At 38.5% G+C, this 22,327-nt stretch overlaps 2 protein-coding genes across 2 annotated transcripts; both read right to left on the bottom strand.

Moving 5' to 3' along the window:
- Nucleotides 1–1,620: 1,620 nt before the first annotated feature.
- LOC145895877 (cathepsin D-like) lies at nt 1,621–4,128 on the bottom strand. Its single transcript, XM_082984659.1, has 9 exons — nt 4,073–4,128; nt 3,736–3,865; nt 3,537–3,660; nt 3,369–3,475; nt 3,126–3,310; nt 2,839–2,935; nt 2,516–2,689; nt 2,337–2,441; nt 1,621–1,905 (listed from the first exon to the last, which is right to left on the bottom strand). The coding sequence occupies exons 1-9, from the start codon at nt 4,126–4,128 to the stop codon at nt 1,744–1,746; spliced, it is 1,140 nt and encodes a 379-aa protein (XP_082840785.1). The 3' UTR covers nt 1,621–1,743.
- A 7,252-nt stretch (nt 4,129–11,380) lies between these two features.
- On the bottom strand, nt 11,381–14,050 carry LOC145895286 (cathepsin D-like). The gene is made up of 9 exons (XM_082984065.1): nt 13,925–14,050; nt 13,573–13,717; nt 13,389–13,512; nt 13,221–13,327; nt 12,981–13,165; nt 12,695–12,791; nt 12,371–12,544; nt 12,192–12,296; nt 11,381–11,736 (listed from the first exon to the last, which is right to left on the bottom strand). Exons 1-9 carry the CDS (start codon nt 13,978–13,980, stop codon nt 11,575–11,577), a joined length of 1,155 nt encoding a protein of 384 aa, XP_082840191.1. The 5' UTR covers nt 13,981–14,050; the 3' UTR covers nt 11,381–11,574.
- Nucleotides 14,051–22,327: the final 8,277 nt, after the last annotated feature.

The raw sequence follows: 22,327 nt of genomic DNA, 5'->3' as shown, positions 1-22,327 counted from the left end.
ACCGAAACGTCGTTTAAACAAGTTTTCTTTTTGCCAGAAGAGCCATCAATTACTAAGTAATATGCCTGGCAATATCAACAACAAACTGTTTTAATAACTTAGTACTAATTCCGCCTGGTGGATCGCGGCATCTCCAGTCTAGAACATGTATCCCCTCGTGATGGGTTTGTGATCAGTGGTTCGACTCCCCGTGAGTGTCTTTACCACGTCATAATTATGAACGTGATAAGCGCGATATATATTTCTATGCAAAGTCAACAAACCAATCTTGCAGACAGTTCAGTTAAATCAATTAATAAGAAACTCGTGATGACTTTAGGCGAAATATATATTCCGAAATACACATATCATGGTACGGTACCCAGGGGGCCTTGGTTAGAACGGATCAAAATTAAATTAATATTCTGCAAACACTTTAGTGATTAGCACGCAGATCTGCGAAGGTTTGCTGTGTATCGCGCGACGGTTATGTTATCCACCCTGTAAAAGACCGTAATCAGAGGATTCCATGTCTGAAATCGTTATGTCTCTGGACTGGCTTTAAATTTAGGTGATACAACATTAATTAGTCCTCTTTAGATTTTGTTGTCCTGTAAGTGAATAAACCTTTGATATCAACGATGTCACGCACAACATACAAGACTCCAGAGAATCTTGTTCTCGGTAATGTTTTAATTGATGACGCTGTGACCTATTTTCTTATTCACTGGGCTACATGTGCTGGTGTGTAGATATACAGTGGACAAGTCACATCGGTAACTATTAGACCGCCAATGGAACGTTTAAAATGTTGCAGCCACACTACGAAGTGCAGATACAAATAATTTGGAATTGTTATCGAATGAAGTAACAACATTCATAACGAAACAATGAGGGAACAACGAATTAAGTAACAACAACGTGGGTGTATAAGTTGTAATCAGTGTATATCATTCACACTACTCCTGCAATACGTTCTATACTGAAAAAAACGGTTTCTTTCGATGCAAAACTTCACACAATTAAAATGCGTGACGCCGTCTTTCCCAACGTCCTGCTTTCATCCGACCATAGTTACAAGTAGTTTCGTTACTCGTTTCATAGTTATATTTAAGCGTTGCCTGAAACATGTTGCTCACCAGGGTTTAGCCGTTAGTCGGCTATTGCTTTATGTCAGGCATTGATTCTTTGCCTTTTTCCATGTAGACACCCTTTTAAAATCACCAACCAGTTGTCGCATTCCCTTCTGTTATGCTTTGGACTCAATCAAGTATTTATATGATCAACCATTACGATTTGACCTCCGTTCACCACCCAATTTTACTACATTACTGCATTTTACCACATTCAAAAAACTACTACATATTTTTCAACATTTTTTTTGGTTAAGTATATTTTTAAACCGATCACATAATCAGCGAAACAGAAAAAATACTTGCAATGAAAATCTATTATTTACACTCGATTAATGAGAGTTTGATTTCTTTGAATCGCCTGTATAGTCTCTACATGGCTGACAGAGACTCAGTAACGGATTAGTACAATATATGATAAATAATCCTGAGTCGTCTGTCAGTTTAAAGTTTCTACGACATATATATTTCGCCTGTGTTTGCGGGCATCATCGGTATCGATAAAAACAACACAACAGCGCAGTTAACCAACAGTAATACAAATACACTTGATTATATATTTCTTTTCATGTGTATATCAACGACACAGCTTTTAAGTGGTTACTGCTGCTCATGTTGGGTTTGATTACGATCACTTTGAAACCGGTGCCAATGTTGCGAATCCAACACGGTTGTTGGCGATATCGAAAGTTGTGTAGTAATTTCTCATAAACATGGTACCAAAGATCCACAATGGACCATCTTCTGACATCATGTTATTGCCGTAAAACCCGAAGAGGCAATCCTGCGAAAACTGTTACAAAGGAATAAAATGTTTACTCAATAATACCGTATAGGCACAGTTTAACAATAGAAAAAATGGCTTAAATAAACACCAGATTTTAGCGGTCAATGTTATAAACATATCAGCAGTTTCAAATTGCAACTGAGGATGCCAGTGCAGACGAAATCGATTTTTCAAGATTGCTCATAAATCAGACAATCGCGGTGGGCGGTACAGGAAGTTCAGCATTTAGTCATTACAGCTTTTATCAGACGTATGATGTATAGGGTTGGAATAATGGTATACTTCATACATTTAAGAGTAAATCAACAGTCTCGTACGTCGAATTGATATTGTCCAAAACAATCGAATTAATTTTCTCATTTTTTTCGCCGATTCGGGGTTTATTATCAAATTACCAACTCTTTTAGGGAGCGGAAAATATACGGGTTTGAACCAACCGTGTTGACGTACTCCTCGGGTGTGAGAACGTATTTGATACCGGAGAGAGTGAATGTAATATTCGGCATTTGAGACTTGTCTCCGCAATTCAATGCATATTGATTCTACAACGAACAATATAGATTAGATAAACACATAAAGCGCAGGTAGCAAGTTTTAATATTTTTAACGTTATCACCTTCGTGGAGGTTTCCACAGCTCCAACAGCATGGGCGATCATCGCGACTTCATCTGTAGGGCCAATAAAATTGTTAAAACCCGAACCAATAATTGCCAGACAACCACCGACACAAGCTTTGGTACCAGCCTTATCTCCAACACTTATACCATCCACGGAAATTTGCCAGACACTCTGAAAGTCAACATAATTGATGATCAAATTGAACGACACGGTGCTACAAATCCGTTTGTGTGTTTTGTTAACAAAAGAGAAAAATTGTTTCGTGAGTATATTTTAAATTGTTGACATTTTTGTGATGTGCAAATGGACGACCAAGTTACCTTTCCAACAACTTTATGGTAGTTAAACTTTCCAGTGAATCTTGCAGGGTTCACACCACCCAGATATAACTCTCCACCATCTGGTAGTGACAAATCTCTAAATTGTGACAAGTTTAATAGGAAAGACAGGAAAAGAAATAGGTCATTTGCAACGCAATTAACAACTCCCAGATTCGAATAACAAGACAAACATTTAATTCAAAAAACTTTAAAAAACAATTGATGACCGCGACGAACGCGTCTTTTTTTATTGAAATATTACATGCACAATTTTACAACTAATTTACCTGTTAAGGTAGAATGAGAACTGATTTTTTGTCACTATCCCCTTTTGAAACATGTGATTAAACATAGGTGTATAGTTGAAAGCTGGGAAACTCATTCCAACTATTCCGTCATACCAATCATCCTGACGACCATGTGGAGTTTCAATTAACTCAAGGAAGGTCTGATTCACGCCCAAACCCCCAACCTAAAAAAAAAATATAATGGTTTTCCTTCAATGATAAGGAAATTACCAAGTGTCTTACAGAGATCACATCTTGACTATAAATTCCTGTGTAACCTCCATACGAGTAATTCTTTCCTGTTTCAACATATGTTGAAGAGTCAGCACTGTTATATTTGTGATGCTTGGCTGAAATAAAAATGTGCAATTTTCAGACAACGCAAAAGCGTGTCGGCCTTGTTATACTCACAGCATAAATACTTGTTTGTGTCACATTTAACCGAGGGCACCCAAACGAATTCCAACGAAGTATCAAAAAGGACGATAAATATTTGTGGAGGGGTTCCTATTCCAATTTCTCCCAAGTAAAACAACTAATATAGAATATTCTGGTAAGTTAAGTTATGTTTTTATGGATGTTTTGGTGAGGTTACATTATAATAGTTTACAAGAGGCACGGAAACAGCGGCCTTGCTGGAAGCAAGTAGAAGTTTGTCGTGACGTTTCTGGAATTCGTTCACAATTGATTTTCTTTCCATTGAAGTTTGGCTCAAATTCTCACGTGGTGGAAGATTTATTCTTCACCAAAAAAAACATATATTACACTTAGAGATAGGAATGGAATAATAAATAATTAATATTGTAGTTTCACACATGCACTGGTAAATGGGTTTCCTGGATAATCTGACCCACAAAAAGTTAAAAAGATCAATGAGTTTTGCTGTTGCGTCAAAATAGTCAGCATGTAAAACATAGTTAACTGATTTCAAAATGGCACACACTCACATGTGAGCACTGCAAAGAGTTGCCAACAAAAATAACATCAAGATTTCTTTATTCATCTTTCCAATCTTGTTGAAAACTGTTTTAAACTTACACTATAGAAACCAACTGACTACCGAACAACCCTGCAAAAGTGAAGAGCAGCGAAACTTAGTAGAATGGTTTAGACATGATAGGAGTCCGGAAAGATGGCGTCACGCAATAGTTGTTGGTGAGAAGTTTCGCATCTATACAATTTCGAAGAGGCCTTTTACAACAATAGAAAGAACGATTTTGAAGAATTGTGTAAGCTGAAGACAGACGGCCACTGTTTCGACTTAAAAGGTCTCTTCAGTGCGGCTGGTGTGACTTTCAGACGACTTTGCTGACCAAACGGCCAAGTAAAGACTTCCACTTTGTGGTGACTATACAATCATCCGTTGGGCACCAAACCAGGTGCAACCTTGTGGAGACAAACAAGGTGATTTTGAAGAAGTTTATCATCTGCAACCTTAATTACTGTGGTAATATTCTAATAACACGCCGGCCCTGCAAACGCACGAAGTGCATTTGAAGCACTTTGTTCCAATCGAAACGTCAACGTATTAACCTGAAGGAAATCTCAAACCACGATTTTCTTGCAACATTCACTTTTTGATTGTGGCCATTTTTGGTGAAGTTTCGATTGTGCTGTTTACCTAATGCGGTCGTCAAAGTTCTTCAAGGATCAATACGAGTTCCAAACTGCTAATAAAGAAATTCTAGCACTGTTAGCTTAGGTTTCAGAATGATCTTGTTCAGACTCGAGGTTTTGTCATTACCAGATGATGGAGAGTTATATCTGGGTGGTGTGAACCCTTTAAGATTCACTGGAAAGTTGAACTACCATAAAGTTGTCGATAAGGCAGGTTTGTTTCCCATCAGTAGATACAGTAATGTCCACAATTTGGAACGAAAGTTTCCAAACAAATGTAACTCTTTGATTACATCATTTTAAGAGCGCAATTAATTTCTTTGCACTCTATGGATGAGTTTGACAAACAACTATGTTTCCTTCTTGGTTATAAGTGTTGGACGTTGTAGCAACACGCATGTTTTCCTACTTATTCCTTTACACATTTGAAACACATACGGACCGAAGACTGCAGACGGTGTTAAGCTTTCCTGCAGGAGCTCCCACAGGCTTTCTGGCATCCTGCTGGACAACACATTTTTTCTGACACTTTGTTATAAAACGCTCATTTCGTAATCCTTCAACCACTTCAGTCTAGTCCAGTCTCTCTCAGTCGCTCGTATTCTCTCGGCCCTGTCGTTATTCTTGCCATCGGGCTGTAAACGTTCGCATGTTCTTTTAATAGTTAAATTCGCTGCAATTCAGTCACGTGTTAAACGCGCTTGAAACAAGTTAAACTTAAGCCACCTGGTAAGAGCAATTGTGATCACGTCGAGCAAGGTCACCAGTGCAGCGTACAAGTAGGATTCCCAGTCGCTGCTTTGCTAAAGCTAAAGTCTGCTTGCTGATATAGACTACTGAATTAAAAGCTCCGTGAACAGACTTCTTTATTAATGGAAACACACGATTGCAATTACCAGGTGGCTTAAGTTTAACTTGTTTCAAGCGCGTTTAACACGTGACTGAATTGCAGCGAATTTAACTATTAAAAGAACATGCGAACGTTTACAGCGCGATGGCAAGAATAACGACAGGGCCGAGAGAATACGAGCGACTGAGAGAGACTGGACTAGACTGAAGTGGTTGAAGGATTACGAAATGAGCGTTTTATAACAAAGTGTCAGAAAAAATGTGTTGTCCAGCAGGATGCCAGAAAGCCAGTGGGAGCTCCTGCAGGAAAGCTTAACACCGTCTGCAGTCTTCGGTCCGTATGTGTTCCAAATGTGTAAAGGAATAAGTAGGGAAACATGCGTGTTGCTACACATGTCCCTTCCTTGTGAAGATTGATAGTTTCTATCCGAAATCCAGTGTCGTCTTGACCTTTGGCTGTTGAAAATTGGGTTGCATTGAATTCGGTGATTTGTGGTGGTTATCGGCCGCATTATCGTCTTGGTTTTGCTGTCACGGTGATTCTTTTTTTTTTTCTGTGTACAAAAGAAAATCAGCAGTAAAATGCTCAAACAATTCAAAATATCAAGCGTTTATGGAATTTGCGTGCTGCATGACAAATTAAAAAAAGGTTATTAAAAACTAAAATGAACCACAAATTCCATCGCATTGTAGCGTGCGCAACCAATGCTTACATTTTCTCTTGGGCCGTCAAAAAGCATAGGCAACGACCCGCATGCGACTTAATATGCGCGTACAAAAAATAAAAGGGCTCAGCTGGATGGCCGTCAAAAAGTAAATTGGCTCATCTCGTGTAAAGGAATCATCTGTACTCATTCAGGTACGTGTATGAATAAAGAGCCGGCCTTGCAAACGTAGTATAGGCAAAACCAATTATCCTCAAAGCCAATTTTTGGAATAATGCCAAGTTTTAAGACACGTCACACTTAATACTTCCAAACTGGAGGTGATCTTCCTAAAAATAATGGACTTACAAGAGTTAGGCGTCCCCTCGTAAAAATTTACGCTACAAGAAAATGTCAAAAGTAGACGAGGACTAAGTTTGTGGCACTAATAGTTAAAAAGAAACATGTTTTGGGATATGACAGCAACAAAGACCATAAAACGTTAAAAGTGGTAGTTTAGTTTAGGATAAATTCATGTCACAAAAATATGGGCCAAAACTTAAAATCATACGTGAGTTAGGTTAATCAGCAGTTTCATGCTTCAACCAGCCATAACAACCCTAGCTAAAATAGTGCAAGGATTTCTCCTAAAGGAACGTCAGTCGTGCTTGACTAAATGCCATTGGCATAGAAGTCATGTCGTCAAGACCAGGGAAGGTCTAAGGTATTCCGACATAATGACTGAAAATTGTATCTGTGTGACCTTGCTACACGAAGGGCGTCAGGTCCCTTAACTGCGCCGCGCCTCTGCTGTTGTGCATATGGAGGACTTTCTAAGCAGACAAAATGTTTAGGCTAGGGTCCACAATTTACCATTAAGTAACGTCAAACACGTATGCCAATAAACTAACGTTTTAGTTACATGAGTTACTTCAACTAAAGAACCCCTTTGCTTGAAACAAAAAGAATATAATACACACATACATACATACTGACATAACCATATAGGATAGGCATTTTACTTGCAAGTATACTTAGCATAGTATAGTTTCACAGACAAAACATGCTTTAAGAGCAGTTTGGCTTTAAACGTAGTGACTTAATAATATTGCGTTAAGGCTTATTAAATTACAATTACAGTACAGGGTTATAAATGGTGTTCGATCATTACGTCCAGCTCTTTTCTCGCGTCCATCGTGGTTATAGAGCGAGAAGCACTATCTGCCATTCGCCACGAAATTCACTCCTAAACACGTAAAATTTCGTGAGAATCACAAAGTACAATGCAATAGAATATTACCAAAAATAAACGGAACAAACCAACCTAAAAACACCTGTGGAAATATCTCCAATGAGATCGACATTAATTTCTGGCCATCTTCGTTTCACAAGTTGAAGAGACCTACAATCCTGTTCTAGCAAGTTCTGAAAGCGCAAAGTGTCCTGTTCTACTGACAACTCGTGAAAGTCGATTGTCTCCGGAAATAGTTTAATGGCATTAATTTCTATTCGTGACAAACAATCCGCGACAACATTTTGTAAACCTTGGATGTGTTCAATCTGAGATGTAAATTGTGAAATGTAATCAAAATGCCGTTCTTGACGTGGTGAAAGATTGTCAGACATGGAGTGAAACGCTTTTACCAATGGCTTATGATCGGTGACAACATTGAAATCTCTACCATGTAATAAAGGTTTAAAATGCCTTATTGCCTCATAAATAGCCAACAATTCTCGGTCAAACGTCGAGTATTTACTTTGAGCGGAATTCAACTTCCGAGAGAAAAATGCAAGTGGCAACCATTGACCATTCTCAAACTGATTTAACACCGCTCCCATAGCAAAGTTACTGCAATCGCAAACCAATGAAAACTTGCCATTAAACTTTGGATAATGTAGCATGGTTTCCGTGCTCAACAATTCCTTAGCTTTGTCAAACGCCACTATTTGTTCAGGGGACCAATCAATGAATTTACGTTTCCTGAAGGCTTTCTGTAACATGGCCGTTAAGACTTGGGTATGTTCAGCGCAGTGTGGAATGAATCTTCTATAGAACATTAGCATGCCAAGAAATTTACGTAATTCTTTTATCGATTTAGGCCTGGGAAATTGCTTGATTGCTTTTACCTTGTTTTCTAACGGGTGAAAACCATGACAAGTGACTTGATGTCCTAAAAATTCTACCTCTTCGACACCGAAAACACTTTTCTCGACATTAATTTCCAACCCATAATCAGCTAAACGTTGAAGTACCAAACGCAAATGTCTTTGGTGCTCTTCAGGTGACTTTGACGCAATTAGCAAGTCATCGATATAGCAAAAGACGAATTTTAAGCCTTTCAACACCTGATCCATAAATCTACAGAAAGTTTTCGGACTATTAGACAAACCAAAGGGCATGCGACAATACTCAAAACAACCATTTGGATAAACGACAGCGGTCTTATGTATGGAATCAGGATGGACTGGGATTTGGAAAAAGGCATTTTTCAAATCGACCTGGGTGAATATTCTAGCGCCATTGAGTTCATTAACAAAATCCGAAAGGAATTTCATAGGATATTGATCCTTAACTGTCCTCAAGTTTAGTCTTCGAAAATCACCCACTATTCTGTATTTGCCATTCCTCTTTTTAACAATGTGGATAGGCGAACAAAATTCAGACGAACTGGGACGAATGACACCTTTGCGCTCTAAATCCTCAAACTACGTATCAACCTCGTGCAGAAACTCAGGTGACAACCTTCTAGGACGACAACTGACTGGGTAACCGTCGGTGATTATTCGATGGAAAACATTATGTTGAACCGGCTTGTCAATGCTCATAGGTTCTGTGACAGACGGGAATTCTTGCACAATGCGTTCAAATTCGTTTGACGGCTTATCTGTTGCGCGGTTACATTCGGGTGCACGATCGGCGCAAGTCTTATCAACATTCGAAGGTGCAGATTTTATCACCTTGTTTATTTTTCGACCGGTGACTCGAGCACAATCTATGGGACCAGAATTGACACTATGGCCAGAGTGACAACATTTTCGCGATCGCTTCGACTGCTTCCGGAAAGGGGGCATTATCCTTTTGCGCTTAACATCAACCAAAATATCAAAGAACCGAAGGAAATCACTTCCTATTATACCTTGTTTGACATCGCATACAATAAATTTCCATTTAAACAACTGATTTAGACCAAAATCAACAACCTTAGTCATTTTCCCGAGAGAGACTATTTGCGTGTTGCTACAACGTCTTGGCTAATTACTGTGGATTGTATAAGTGCTGGAGATAAAGGTAGTCACAGAGCTGGTGTGGTTACTATGTTTACATCTATAAAATCCTTTACCGTCAATAATCACACCAAGCTGCACTGATCACTTTATTGGTTGAAACAGTGGCCAATTGTGTGCAGCTCTCAAAATTCATATTATTGTCTCAATGCGTATTTGTATGATACTCACGTAAATTTATCCTTCATAAAGGTCTTCAGTCGTCACACGCTTTTTCGTGCTTCATTCGCCTTTTTGCCTTTTTCACGTTTGACTATTTATCGCCGTGTTGGCGTTTCGCTTCACTTGTCCTGATGAAGGTCTGTTGAATAACGACCGAAACGTCGTTTAAACAAGTTTTCTTTTTGCCAGAAGAGCCTTAAATTACTAAGTAATATGCCTGGCAATATCAACAACAAACTGTTTTAATACCTTACTACTAATTTCGCCTGGTGGATCGCGACATCTCCAGTCTAGAACGTATCCCCTCGTGATGGGTTTGTGATCAGTGGCTCGACTTCCCGTGAGTGTCTTAACCACGTCATAATCATGAACGTGATAAGCGCGGTGTATATTTCTATTCAAAGTCAACAAACCGATCTTGCAGACAGTTCAGTTAAATCAATTAATAAGAAACTCATGATGACTTCAGGCGAAATATATTTTCCGAAATACACATATCATGGTACGGTACCAAGGGGGCCTTGGTTAGAACGGATCAAAATTAAATTAATATTCTGCAAACACTTTTGTGATTAGCACGCAGATCTGCGAAGGTTTGCTGTGTATCGTGCGACGGTTATGTTATCCACCCTGTAAAATGCCGTAATCAGAGGATTCCATGTCTGAAATCGTTATGTCTCTGGACTGGCTTTAAATTTAGGTGATACAACATTAATTCGTCCTCTTTAGATTTTGTTGTCCTGTAAGTGAATAAACCATTGATACCAACGATTTCACGCACAACAGACAAGACTCCAGAGAATCTTGCTCTCGGTAATGTTTTAATTGATGACGCTGTGACCTATTTTCTTATTCACTGGGCTACATGTACTGGTGTGTAGATATACAGTGGACAAGTCACATCGGTAACTATTAGACCGCCAATGGAACGTTTAAAATGTTGCAACCACACTACGAAACTGTAGATCCAAAAAATGTGGAATTATTATCGAATGAAGTAACAACATTCATAACGAAACAATGAGGTAACAACGAATTAAGTAACAACAACGTGGGTGTATAAGTTGTAATCAGTGTATATCATTCACACTACTCCTGCCATACGTTCTATACTGAAAAAAACGTTTTCTTTCGATGCAAAACTTCACACAATTAAAAATGCGTGACGCCGTCTTTCCCAACGTCCTGCTTTCATCCGACCATAGTTACAAGTAGTTTCGTTACTCGTTTCATAGTTGAATTTAAGCGTTGCTTCAAACATGTTGTTCACTAGGGTTTAGCCGTTACTCGGCTATTGCTTTAATGAGGCATTGATTCTTTGCCTTTTCCCATGTAGGCACCATTTTCAAATCACCAACCAGTTGTCGCATTCCCTTCTGTTATACTTTGGATTTAATCAAGTATTTATATGATCAACCATTACGATTTGGGCCTCCGTACACCACCCAATTTTACTACATTACTGCATTTTACCACATTCAAAAAACTAATACGTATTTTTCAACCTTTTTTTGGTTAAGTATATTTTTAAACCGATCACATAATCAGCGAAACAGAAAAAATACTTGCAATGAAAATCTATTATTTACACTTGATTAATGACAGTTTGATTTCTTTGAATCGCCTGTATACTCTATATGGCTGACAGAGACTCAGTAACGGATTACTACAATATATTACAAATAATCCTGAGTCGTCCGTCTGTTTAAAGTTTCTACGACATATATATTTCGCCTGTGTTTGCGGGCATCATCGGTATCGATAAAAACAACACAACAGCGCAGTTAACCAACAGTAATACAAATACACTTGATTATATATTTCTTTTCATGTGTATATCAACGACACAGCTTTTAGGTGGTTACTGCTGCTCATGTTGGGTTTGATTACCATCACTTAGAAACCGGTGCCAATGTTGCGAATCCAACACGGTTGTTGGCGATATCGAAAGTTGTGTAGTAATTTCTCATAAACATGACACCAAAGATCCACAATGGACCATCGTCTGACATCATGTTATTGCCGTAAAAACCCAAGATGCACTTCTCCGAAAACTGTTACAAAGGAATAAAATGTTTACTCAGTAATACCGTATAGGCACAGTTTAACAAGAGAAAAAATGGCTTAAATAAACACCAGATCTTAGCGGTCAATGTTATAAAAATATCAGCAGTTTCAAATTGCAACCAAGAATGCCCGTGCAGACGAAAACGATTTTTCAAGATTGCTCATAAATCAGACAATCGCGGTGGGCGGTACAGGAAGTTCAGCATTTAGTCATCACAGCTTTTATCAGACGTATGATGTAGGGTTGGAATAATGGTATACTTCATACATTTAAGAGTAAATCAAAGTTTAAAAAACCGGTGTTGTTGCAACAGTCTCGTACGTCCAATTGATATTGTCCAAAAAAATCGAATTAATTTTCTCATTTTTTTCGCCGATTCGGGGTTTATTATCAAATTACCAACTCTTTTAGGGAGCGGAAAATATACTGGTTTGAACCAACCGTGAAGACGTACTCCTCGGGTGTGAGAACGTATTTGATACCGGAGAGAGTGAATGTAATATTCGGCATTTGAGCCTTGTCTTCACAATTCAATTCATATTGATTCTACAACGAACAATATAGATTAGATAAACACATAAAGCGCAGGTAGCAATTTTTAATATTTTTAACGTTATCACCTTCGTGGAGGTTTCCATAGCTCCAACAGCATGGGCCATCATCGCGACTTCATTTGTAGGGCCAATAAATTGGTTAAAACCCGAACCAATAATTGCCAGACAACCACCGACACAAGCTTTAGTACCAGCCTTGTCTCCAACACTTATACCATCCACGGAAATTTGCCAGCCACTCTGAAAGTCAACATATTGGATGATCAAATTGAACGACACGGTGCTACAAATTGTGCGCCGAGAGGATTGGTAACAGAGAGAAAAATTGTTTCGTGAGTATATTTTAAATTGTTGACATTTTTGTGATGTGCAAATGGACAACCAAGTTACCTTTCCAACAACTTGATGGTAGTTAAACTTTCCAGTGAATCTTGCAGGATTCACACCGCCCAGATATAACTCTCCACCATCTGGTAGTGACAAATCTCTAAATTGTGACAGGTTCAATAGGAAAGACAGGAAAAGAAATAGGTCATTTGCATCGCAATTAATATTTCGCAGATTCGAATAACAAGACAAACATTGTTTTTCAAAAAACTTTAAAAATAATTTCTGACCGCCACGAACGCGTCTTTTTTGTTGAAATAATACATGCAGAATTTTACAACTAATTTACCTGTTAAGATAGAATGAGAACTGATTTTTTGTCACTATCCCCTTTTGAAACATGTGATTGAACATAGGTGTATAGTTGAAAGCTGGGAAACTCATTCCAACCACTCCGTCATACCAATCATCCTGACGACCAGTGGGAGTTTCAATTATCTCAAGGAAGGTCTGATTCACGCCCAAACCCCCAACCTGAAAAAATGTTGTGGATTTCCTTCAATGACAAGGAAATTACCAAGTGTCTTACAGAGATCACATCTTGACTATAAATTCCTGTGCAACCATCAATCGAGTAATTCTTTCCGGTTTTCACATATGTTGAAGAGGCAGCACTGTTATATTTGTGATGCTTGGCTGAAATAAAAATGTGCAATTTTGAGACAACGCAAAAGCGTGTCGGCCATGTTATACTCACAGCATAAATACTTTCTTGTGTCACATTTAACCGAGGGTACCCAAGCGAATTCCACCGAAGTATCAAAAAGGACGATAAATATTTGTGGAGGGGTTCCTATTCCAATTTCTCCCAAGTAAAACAACTAATATAGAATATTCTAGTAAGTTAAGTTATGATTTTATAGATGTTTGGGTGAGGTTACATTATGATAGTTTACAAGAGGCACGGAAACAGCGGCCTTGCTGGAAGCAACTAGAAGTTTGTCGTGACGTTTCTGGAATTCGTTGACAATTGATTTTCTTTCCATTGAAGTTTGGCTCAAAGTCTCATGGGGTGGAAGATTTATTCTTCACCAAAAAGAACATACATTACACTTAGAGATAGGAATGGAATAAGAAATAATTAATATTGTAGTTTCACACATGCACTAGTAAATGGGTTTCCTGGATAATCTGACCCACAAAAAGTTAAAAAGATCAATGAGTTTTGCTGTTGCGTCAAAATTGTCAGCATGTAAAACATAGTTAACTGATTTCAAAATGGCACACACTCACATGTGAGCACTGCAAAGAGTTGCCAACAAAAATAACATCAACATTTCTTTCTTCATCTTTCCAATCTTGTTGAAAACTGTTTTAAACTTACACTATAGAAACCAACTGACTACCGAACAACCCTGCAAAAGTGAAGAGCAGCGAAACTTAGTAGAATGGTTTAGACATGATAGGAGTCCGGAAAGATGGCGTCACGCAATAGTTGTTGGTGAGAAGTTTCGCATCTATACAATTTCGAAGAGGCCTTTTACAACAATAGAAAGAACGATTTTGAAGAATTGTGTAAGCTGAAGACAGACGGCCACTGTTTCGACTTAAAAGGTCTCTTCAGTGCGGCTGGTGTGACTTTCAGACGACTTTGCTGACCAAACGGCCAAGTAAAGACTTCCACTTTGTGGTGACTATACAATCACTGTCATCCGTTGGGCACCAAACCAGGTGCAACCTTGTGGAGACAACAAGGTGATTTTGAAGAAGTTTGTCATCTGCAACCTTAATTACTGTGGTAATATTCTAATAACACGCCGGCCCTGCAAACGCACAAAGTGCATTTGAAGCACTTTGTTCCAATCGAAACGTCAACGTATTAACCTGAAGGAAATCTCAAACCACGATTTTCTTGCAACATTCACTTTTTGATTGTGGCCATTTTCGGTGAAGTTTTGATTGTGCTGTTTACCTAATGCGGTCGTCAAAGTTCTTCAAGGATCAATACGAGTTCCAAACTGCTAATAAAGAAATTCTAGCACTGTTAGCTTAGGTTTCAGAATGATCTTGTTCAGACTCGAGATTTTGTCATTACCAGATGATGGAGAGTTATATCTGGGTGGTGTGAACCCTTCGAGATTCACTGGAAAGTTAAACTACTGTAAAGTTGTCGATAAGGCAGGTTTGTTTCCCACCAGTAGGTGCAGTAATGTCCACAATTTGGAACGAAAGTTTTCAAACAAATGTAACTCTTTGATTACATCATTTTAAGAGCGCAATTAATTTCTTTGCACTCTATGGATGAGTTTGACAAACAATTATGTTTCCTTCTTGGTTATAAGTGTTGGACGTCTTGGCTAATTACTGTGGATGGTATAAGTGCTGGAGATAAAGCTAGTCACAGAGCTGGTGTGGTTACTATGTTTACATTTATAAAATCGTTTACCGTCAATAATCACACCAAGCTGCACTGATCACTTTATTGGTTCAAACAGTGGCCAATTGTGTGCAGCTCTCAAAATTCATATTGTCTCAATGCGTATTTGTATGATACTCACGTGCATTTATCCTTCATAAAGGTCTTCAGTCGTCACACGCTTTTTCGTGCTTTATTCGCCTTTTTGCCTTTTTCACGTTTGACTATTTATCGCCGTGTTGGCGTTTTGCTTCACTTGTCCGGATGAAGGTCTGTTGAATAACGACCGAAACGTCGTTTAAACAAGTTTTCTTTTTGCCAGAAGAGCCTTAAATTACTAAGTTATATGCCTGGCAATATCAACAACAAACTGTTTTAAGACCTTAGTACTAATTTCGCCTGGTGGATCGCGAATCTCCAGTCTAGAACATGTATCCTCTCGTGATGGGTTTGTGATCAGTGGCTCGACTTCCCGTGTGTGTCTTAACCATATCATAATCATGAACGTGATAAGCGCGATATATATTTCTATGCAAAGTCAACAAACCGATCTTGCAGACAGTTCAGTTAAATCAATTAATAAGAAACTAATGATGACTTTAGGCGAAATGTATTTTCCGAAATACACATATCATGGTACGGTACCCAGGGGGCGTTGGTTAGAACGGATCAAAATTAAATTAATATTCTGCAAACACTTTTGTGATTAGCACGCAGATCTGCGAAGCTTTGCTGTGTAACGTGCGACGGTTATGTTATCCACCCTGTAAAAGGCCGTAATCAGAGGATTCCATGTCTGAAATCGTTATGTCTCTGGACTGGCTTTAAATTTAGGTGATACAATATTGATTAGTCCTCTTTAGATTTTGTTGTCCTGTAAGTGAATAAACCTTTGATATCAACGATGTCACGCACAACAGACAAGACTCCAGAGAATCTTGTTCTCGGTAATGTTTTATTTGATGACGCTGTGACCTATTTTCTTATTCACTGGGCTACATGTGCTGGTGTGTAGATATACAATGGACAAGTCACATCGGTAACTATTAGACCGCCAATGGAACGTTTAAAATGTTGCAGCCACACTACGAAAGTGTAGATCAAAAAAATGGAATTATATCGAATGAAGTAACAACATTCATAACGAAACAATGAGGGAACAACGAATTAAGTAACAACAACGTGGGTGTATAAGTTGTAATCAGTGTATATCATTCACACTACTCCTGTCATACGTTCTATACTGAAAAAAACGGTTTCTTTCGTTGCAAAACTTCACACAATTAAAAATGCGTGACGCCGTCTTTCCCAACATCCTGCTTTCATCCGACCATAGTTACAAGTAGTTTCGTTACTCGTTTCATAGTTAAATTTAAGCGTTGCCTGAAACATGTTGCTCACCAGGGTTTAACCGTTAGTCGGCTATTGCTTTATGTCAGGCATTGATTCTTTGCCCTTTTCCATGTAGACACCCTTTTAAAATCACCAACCAGTTATCGCATTCCCTTCTGTTATACTATTGATTTAATCAAGTATTTATATGATCAACCATTACGATTTGGGCCTCCGTACACCACCCAATTTTACTACATTACTGCATTTTACCACATTCAAAAAACTAATACGTATTTTTCAACCTTTTTTTGGTTAAGTATATTTTTAAACCGATCACATAATCAGCGAAACAGAAAAAATACTTGCAATGAAAATCTATTATTTACACTTGATTAATGAGAGTTTGATTTCTTTGAATCGCCTGTATACTCTATATGGCTGACAGAGACTCAGTAACGGATTACTACAATATATTATAAATAATCCTGAGTCGTCCGTCTGTTTACAGTTTCTACGACATATATATTTCGCCTGTGTTTGCAGGCATCATCGGTATCGATAAAAACAACACAACAGCGCAGTTAACCAACAGTAATACAAATACACTTGATTATATATTTCTTTTCATGTGTATATCAACGACACAGCTTTCAAGTGGTTACTGCTGCTCATGTTGGGTTTGATTATCATCACTTAGAAACCGGTGCCAATGTTGCGAATCCAACACGGTTGTTGGCGATATCGAAAGTTGTGTAGTAATTTCTCATAAACATGGTACCAAAGATCCACAATGGACCGTCTTCTGACATCATGTTATTGCCGTAAAACCCGAAGTGGCAATCCGAAAGCTGTTATAAAGGAATAAAATGTCTACTCAATAATACCGAATAGGCACAGTTTAACAATAGGAGAAATGGCTAAAATAAACACCAGATTTTAGCGGTCAATGTTATAAAAATATCAGCGGTTTCAAATTGCAACTGAGGATGCCCGTGCAGACGAAAACGATTTTTCAAGGTTGCTCATAAATCAGAACAATCGCGGTGGGCGGTACAGGAAGTTCAGCATTTAGTCATCACAGCTTTTATGAGGCCTATGATGCAGGGTTGGAATAATGGTATACTTCATACATTTAAGAGTAAATCAAAGTTTAAGATAGCAGTGTTGTTGCAACAGTCTCGTACGTCGAATTGATATTGTCCCCAAAAAATCGAATTAAATTTCTCATTTTTTTCGCCGATTCTGGGGCTGTTATTGAATTACCAACTCTCTTAGGAAGCGAAAAATATACTGGTTTGAACGAACCGTCATGACGTACTCCTCGGGTGTGAGAACGTATTTGATGCCGGAGAGAGTGAATGTAATATTCGGCATTTGAGACTTGTCTCCACAATTCAATGCATATTGATTCTACAACGAACAATACAGTTTAGATAAAAACATAAAGCGCAGGAAGCAAGTTTTTATGTTTAAAAAGTGACCACCTTTGTGGAGGTTTCCATAGCTCCAACAGCATGGGCCATCATCGCCACTTCATCTGTAGGGCCAATAAATTGGTTATTACCTGAACCAATAGTTGCCAGACAACCACCGACACAAGCTTTGGTACCAGCCTTATCTCCAACACTAATACCATCCACGGAAATTTGCCAGTAATTCTGAAAGTCATCATATTTGGTGATCAAATTGAACGACACAGTGCTACAAATCCGTTTGTGTGTTTTGTCAACAAAAGAGAAAAATTGTTTCGTTAGTTAAATTTTAAATTGCAGACATTTTAGTGATGTGCTAATGGACTACTATAGGTTACCTTTCCAATAACTTTATGGTAGTTAAACTTTCCAGTGAATCGTGCAGGGTTCACTCCACCCAGATATAACTCTCCACCATCTGGTAGTGACAAATCTCTAAATTATGACAGGTTTAATAGGAAAGACAGGAAAAGAAATAGGTCATTTGCATCGCAATTAATATTTCGCAGATTCGAATAACAAGACAAATATTGCTTAATACTGCTCTTCTGGCAAACTTTATTGTATTTACGTTTCTCGACGTTTCGGCTATTATGCAACAGCCTTCATCAGGAGGAAGTATCTAAGTCTACCACAGTGGACGATTTGAGGCACATAAACAGAAACGCTAAAAAGAAAGAAGAAGTGAAACAACGAAAAAGCGATAAGGGCGAACACACCTGCACAGTATACTTATCACTAACCGCACGGTTTTATCACGGTTTTTGAAGTGCGTAATGTCTATCGGCATAATTTTTCTCTAGCAAGTGTCGATAAACCGGTGGAAACAGAGTTTGTTTCTTGTCATTGAGTGATGACGCATGCGTATTGATGTTTAACGACTCTGAAAACATCCTCTTGTGCCTATCGGACTCGCGTTCCAAAATGATCGTTTTTGTAAAGTCCACCGCATGTCCTGATTCGGCCACATGTTGCGAAAGAGCCGTTTTTTCCTCATGGTTTCTCACGTCCCTTTGGTGCTCTTTCCTTAATATCGCACCCTACGTTCCTTAATATCGCACCCAAAAGACCGCATGCACGACAAGCTCGACACGAGGGGTGTGGTCTACAGTATTCCCTGCGGTGGTTGCAGCGGCGTATACATTGGTGAAACTGGCCGTGCGCTAAGAACAAGGTTAAAAGAGCACCAAAGGGACGTGAGAAACCATGAGGAAAAAACGGCTCTTTCGCAACATGTGGCCGAATCAGGACATGCGGTGGACTTTACAAAAACGATCATTTTGGAACGCGAGTCCGATAGGCACAAGAGGATGTTTTTAGAGTCGTTAAACATCAATACGCATGCGTCATCACTCAATGACAAGAAACAAACTCTGTTTCCACCGGTTTATCGACACTTGCTAGAGAAAAATTATGCCGATAGACATTACGCACTTCAAAAACCGTGATAAAACCGTGCGGTTAGTGATAAGTATACTGTGCAGGTGTGTTCGCCCTTATCGCTTTTTCGTTGTTTCACTTCTTCTTTCTTTTTAGCGTTTCTGTTTATGTGCCTCAAATCGTCCACTGTGGTAGACTTAGATACTTCCTCCTGATGAAGGCTGTTGCATAATAGCCGAAACGTCGAGAAACGTAAATACAATAAAGTTTGCCAGAAGAGCAGTATTAAGCAATAAATATGCCTGGCAGCATCAGTAACAATTTATTTAAAGACAAATATTGTTTTTCAAAATGACTTCAAAAATTGAAATATTGGGATCTGCCCAAAACTGCAGATGCAGGCCTAGCGATCACTGCAACTTATTTTATAATACTACAGGATCAGCCTGTATAAAAAGCTACTGCTTTTTTTAGTTGTTTTTCAAAAAACTTTAAAAAACGATTTCTGACCGCGACGAACGCGTCTTTTTTGTTAAAATAATACATGCACTAATTTACCTGTTAAGATAGAATGAGAACTGATTTTTTGACACTATCCCCTTTTGAAACATGTGATTAAACATAGGTGTATAGTTCCCACGTGGGAAATTCATTCCAACTACTCCGTCAAAGAAATCATCTCGATGAACATCGGGAGTTTCAATTATCTCAACAAAGGTCTGATTCACACTCAAACCCCCAACCTGAAAATATATAATGGTTTTCCTTCAATGATAAGGAAATTACCAAGTGTCTTACAGAGATCACATCTTGACTATAAAGTCCTGCAAAACCTTCAATCGAGTAATTCTTTCCGGTTTTCACATATGTTGAAGAGGCAGCACTGTTATATTTGTGATGCTTGGCTGAAATAAAAATGTGCAATTTTGAGACAACGCAAAAGCGTGTCGGCCATGTTATACTCACAGCATGCAACCCTGTTTGTGTCACATTTAACCGAGGGCACCCAAGCGAATTCCTTCAGAGTATGAAAAAGGACGATAAATATTTGTGGAGGGGTTCCTATTCCAATTTCTCCCAAGTAAAACAACTAATATAGAATATTCTAGTAAGTTAAGATATGTTTTTATAGATGTTTGGGTGAGGTTACGTTATAAAAGTTTACAAGAGGCACGGCAACAGCGGCCTTAGAAGCAAATAGAAGTTTGTCGTGGCGTTTCTGGAATTCGTTGACATTTGATTTTCTTTCCATTGAAGTTTGGCTCAAAGTCTCATGAGGTGGAAGATTTATTCTTCATCAAAAATGCCATACATTAGACTTCGAGATAAAAAAAAAATAATATTGTAATTTCATAAATGCACTAGAAATGGTTTTCCTGGGTACATAATTTAATCGACAAATGCGTTAATGGCTGAAAGATCAATGAGTTTTGCTGTTGCGTCAAACTTGTCAGCATGTAAAACACAGTTAACTGATTTCAAGATGGCGCACACTCACATGTGAGCACTGCAAAGTGTTGTCAACAAAAATAACATCAAGACTTCTTTCTTCATCTTTCCAACCTTGTTGAAAACTGTTATAAACTTACACAAGAAACCAACCGACTACCAAACAACCCTGCAAAAGTGAAGAGCAGCGAAACTTAGTAGAATGGTTTAGACATAACTGGAGTCCGGAAAGATGGCGTCACGCAATAGTTGTTTGTGCGAAGTTTCACATCTATGCAATTTCGAAGAGGCCTTTTACAACAATAGAAAGAACGATTTTAAATAAGTTTGTCCTCTGCAACTTCACTGAGTAATATTCTGATAAAAATCCGACCCTGCAAACCACACAAAGTGCATTTGACGCACTTTGTTCCAACCGAAACGTCAACGTATTAACCTGATGGAAATCTCTTTATTGCAACATTTACTTTTTGATTGTGGCCATTTTCGGTGAAGTTTATGATCAAGTTGTTTTCCCAATGCGGGCGTAAAACTGCTTTGAGGATCAATACGACCTGCAAACATCTAAAAAAAAATTCTGGTACTGTTAGTGTTGGTTTCAGGGTAATCAACTCGTTTAGATACTAATAAGTATCCCTAAATTATGGACATTTGTCACTACCAGATTGTGGAGAGTTATATCTAGGCGGTGTGAACCCTTCAAGATTCACTTGAAAGTTGAACTACCGTAAAGTTGTCGATAAGGCAGGTTTGTTTCCCACCAGTAGGTGCAGTAATATCCACAATTTGAAACGAAAATTTCCAAACAAATTTAACTCTTGGATTACATCATTTTAAGTGCGCAATTAATTTCTTTGCACTCTATGGATGAGTTTGACAAACAATTATGTTTCCTTCATGGTTATAAGTGTTGGACGTCTTGGCTAATTACTATGGATGGTATAAGTGTTGGAGATAAAGGTAGTCACAGAGCTGGTGTGGTTACTATGTTTACATCTATAAAATAGTTTACCGTCAATATTCACACCAAGCTGCACTGATCACTTTATTGGTCGATACAGTGGCCATCTGTGTGTAGCTCTCAAAATTCATATTATTGTCTCAATGCGTATTTGTATAATACTCATGTACATTTATCCTTCATAAAGGTCTTCAATTGTCACACGCTTTTTCGTGCTTCATTCGCCTTTTTGCCTTTTTCACGTTTGACTATTTATCGCCGTGTTGGCGTTTCGCTTCACTTGTCCTGATGAAGGTCTGTTGAATAACGACCGAAACGTCGTTTAAACAAGTTTTCTTTTTGCCAGAAGAGCCTTAAATTACTAAGTAATATGCCTGGCAATATCAACAACAAACTGTTTTAATACCTTAGTACTAATTCCGCCTGGTGGATCGCGGCATCTCCAGTCTAGAACAGGTATCCCCTCGTGATGGGTTTGTGATCAGTGGTTCGACTCCCCGTGAGTGTCTTTACCACGTCATAATCATGAACGTGATAAGCGCGATATATATTTCTATGCAAAGTCAACAAACCGATCTTGCAGACAGTTCAGTTAAATCAATTAATAAGAAACTCATGATGACTTCAGGCGAAATATATTTTCCGAAATACACATATCATGGTACGGTACCCAGGGGGCCTTG

Source organism: Ascidia mentula, chromosome 3 (genome assembly GCF_947561715.1).
Source record: "Ascidia mentula chromosome 3, kaAscMent1.1, whole genome shotgun sequence".
NCBI classification, from domain to species: Eukaryota; Metazoa; Chordata; class Ascidiacea; order Phlebobranchia; family Ascidiidae; genus Ascidia; species Ascidia mentula.
Note: the sequence above shows the minus strand (reverse complement) of the source record. Positions and strands in the feature narration are given on the sequence as shown.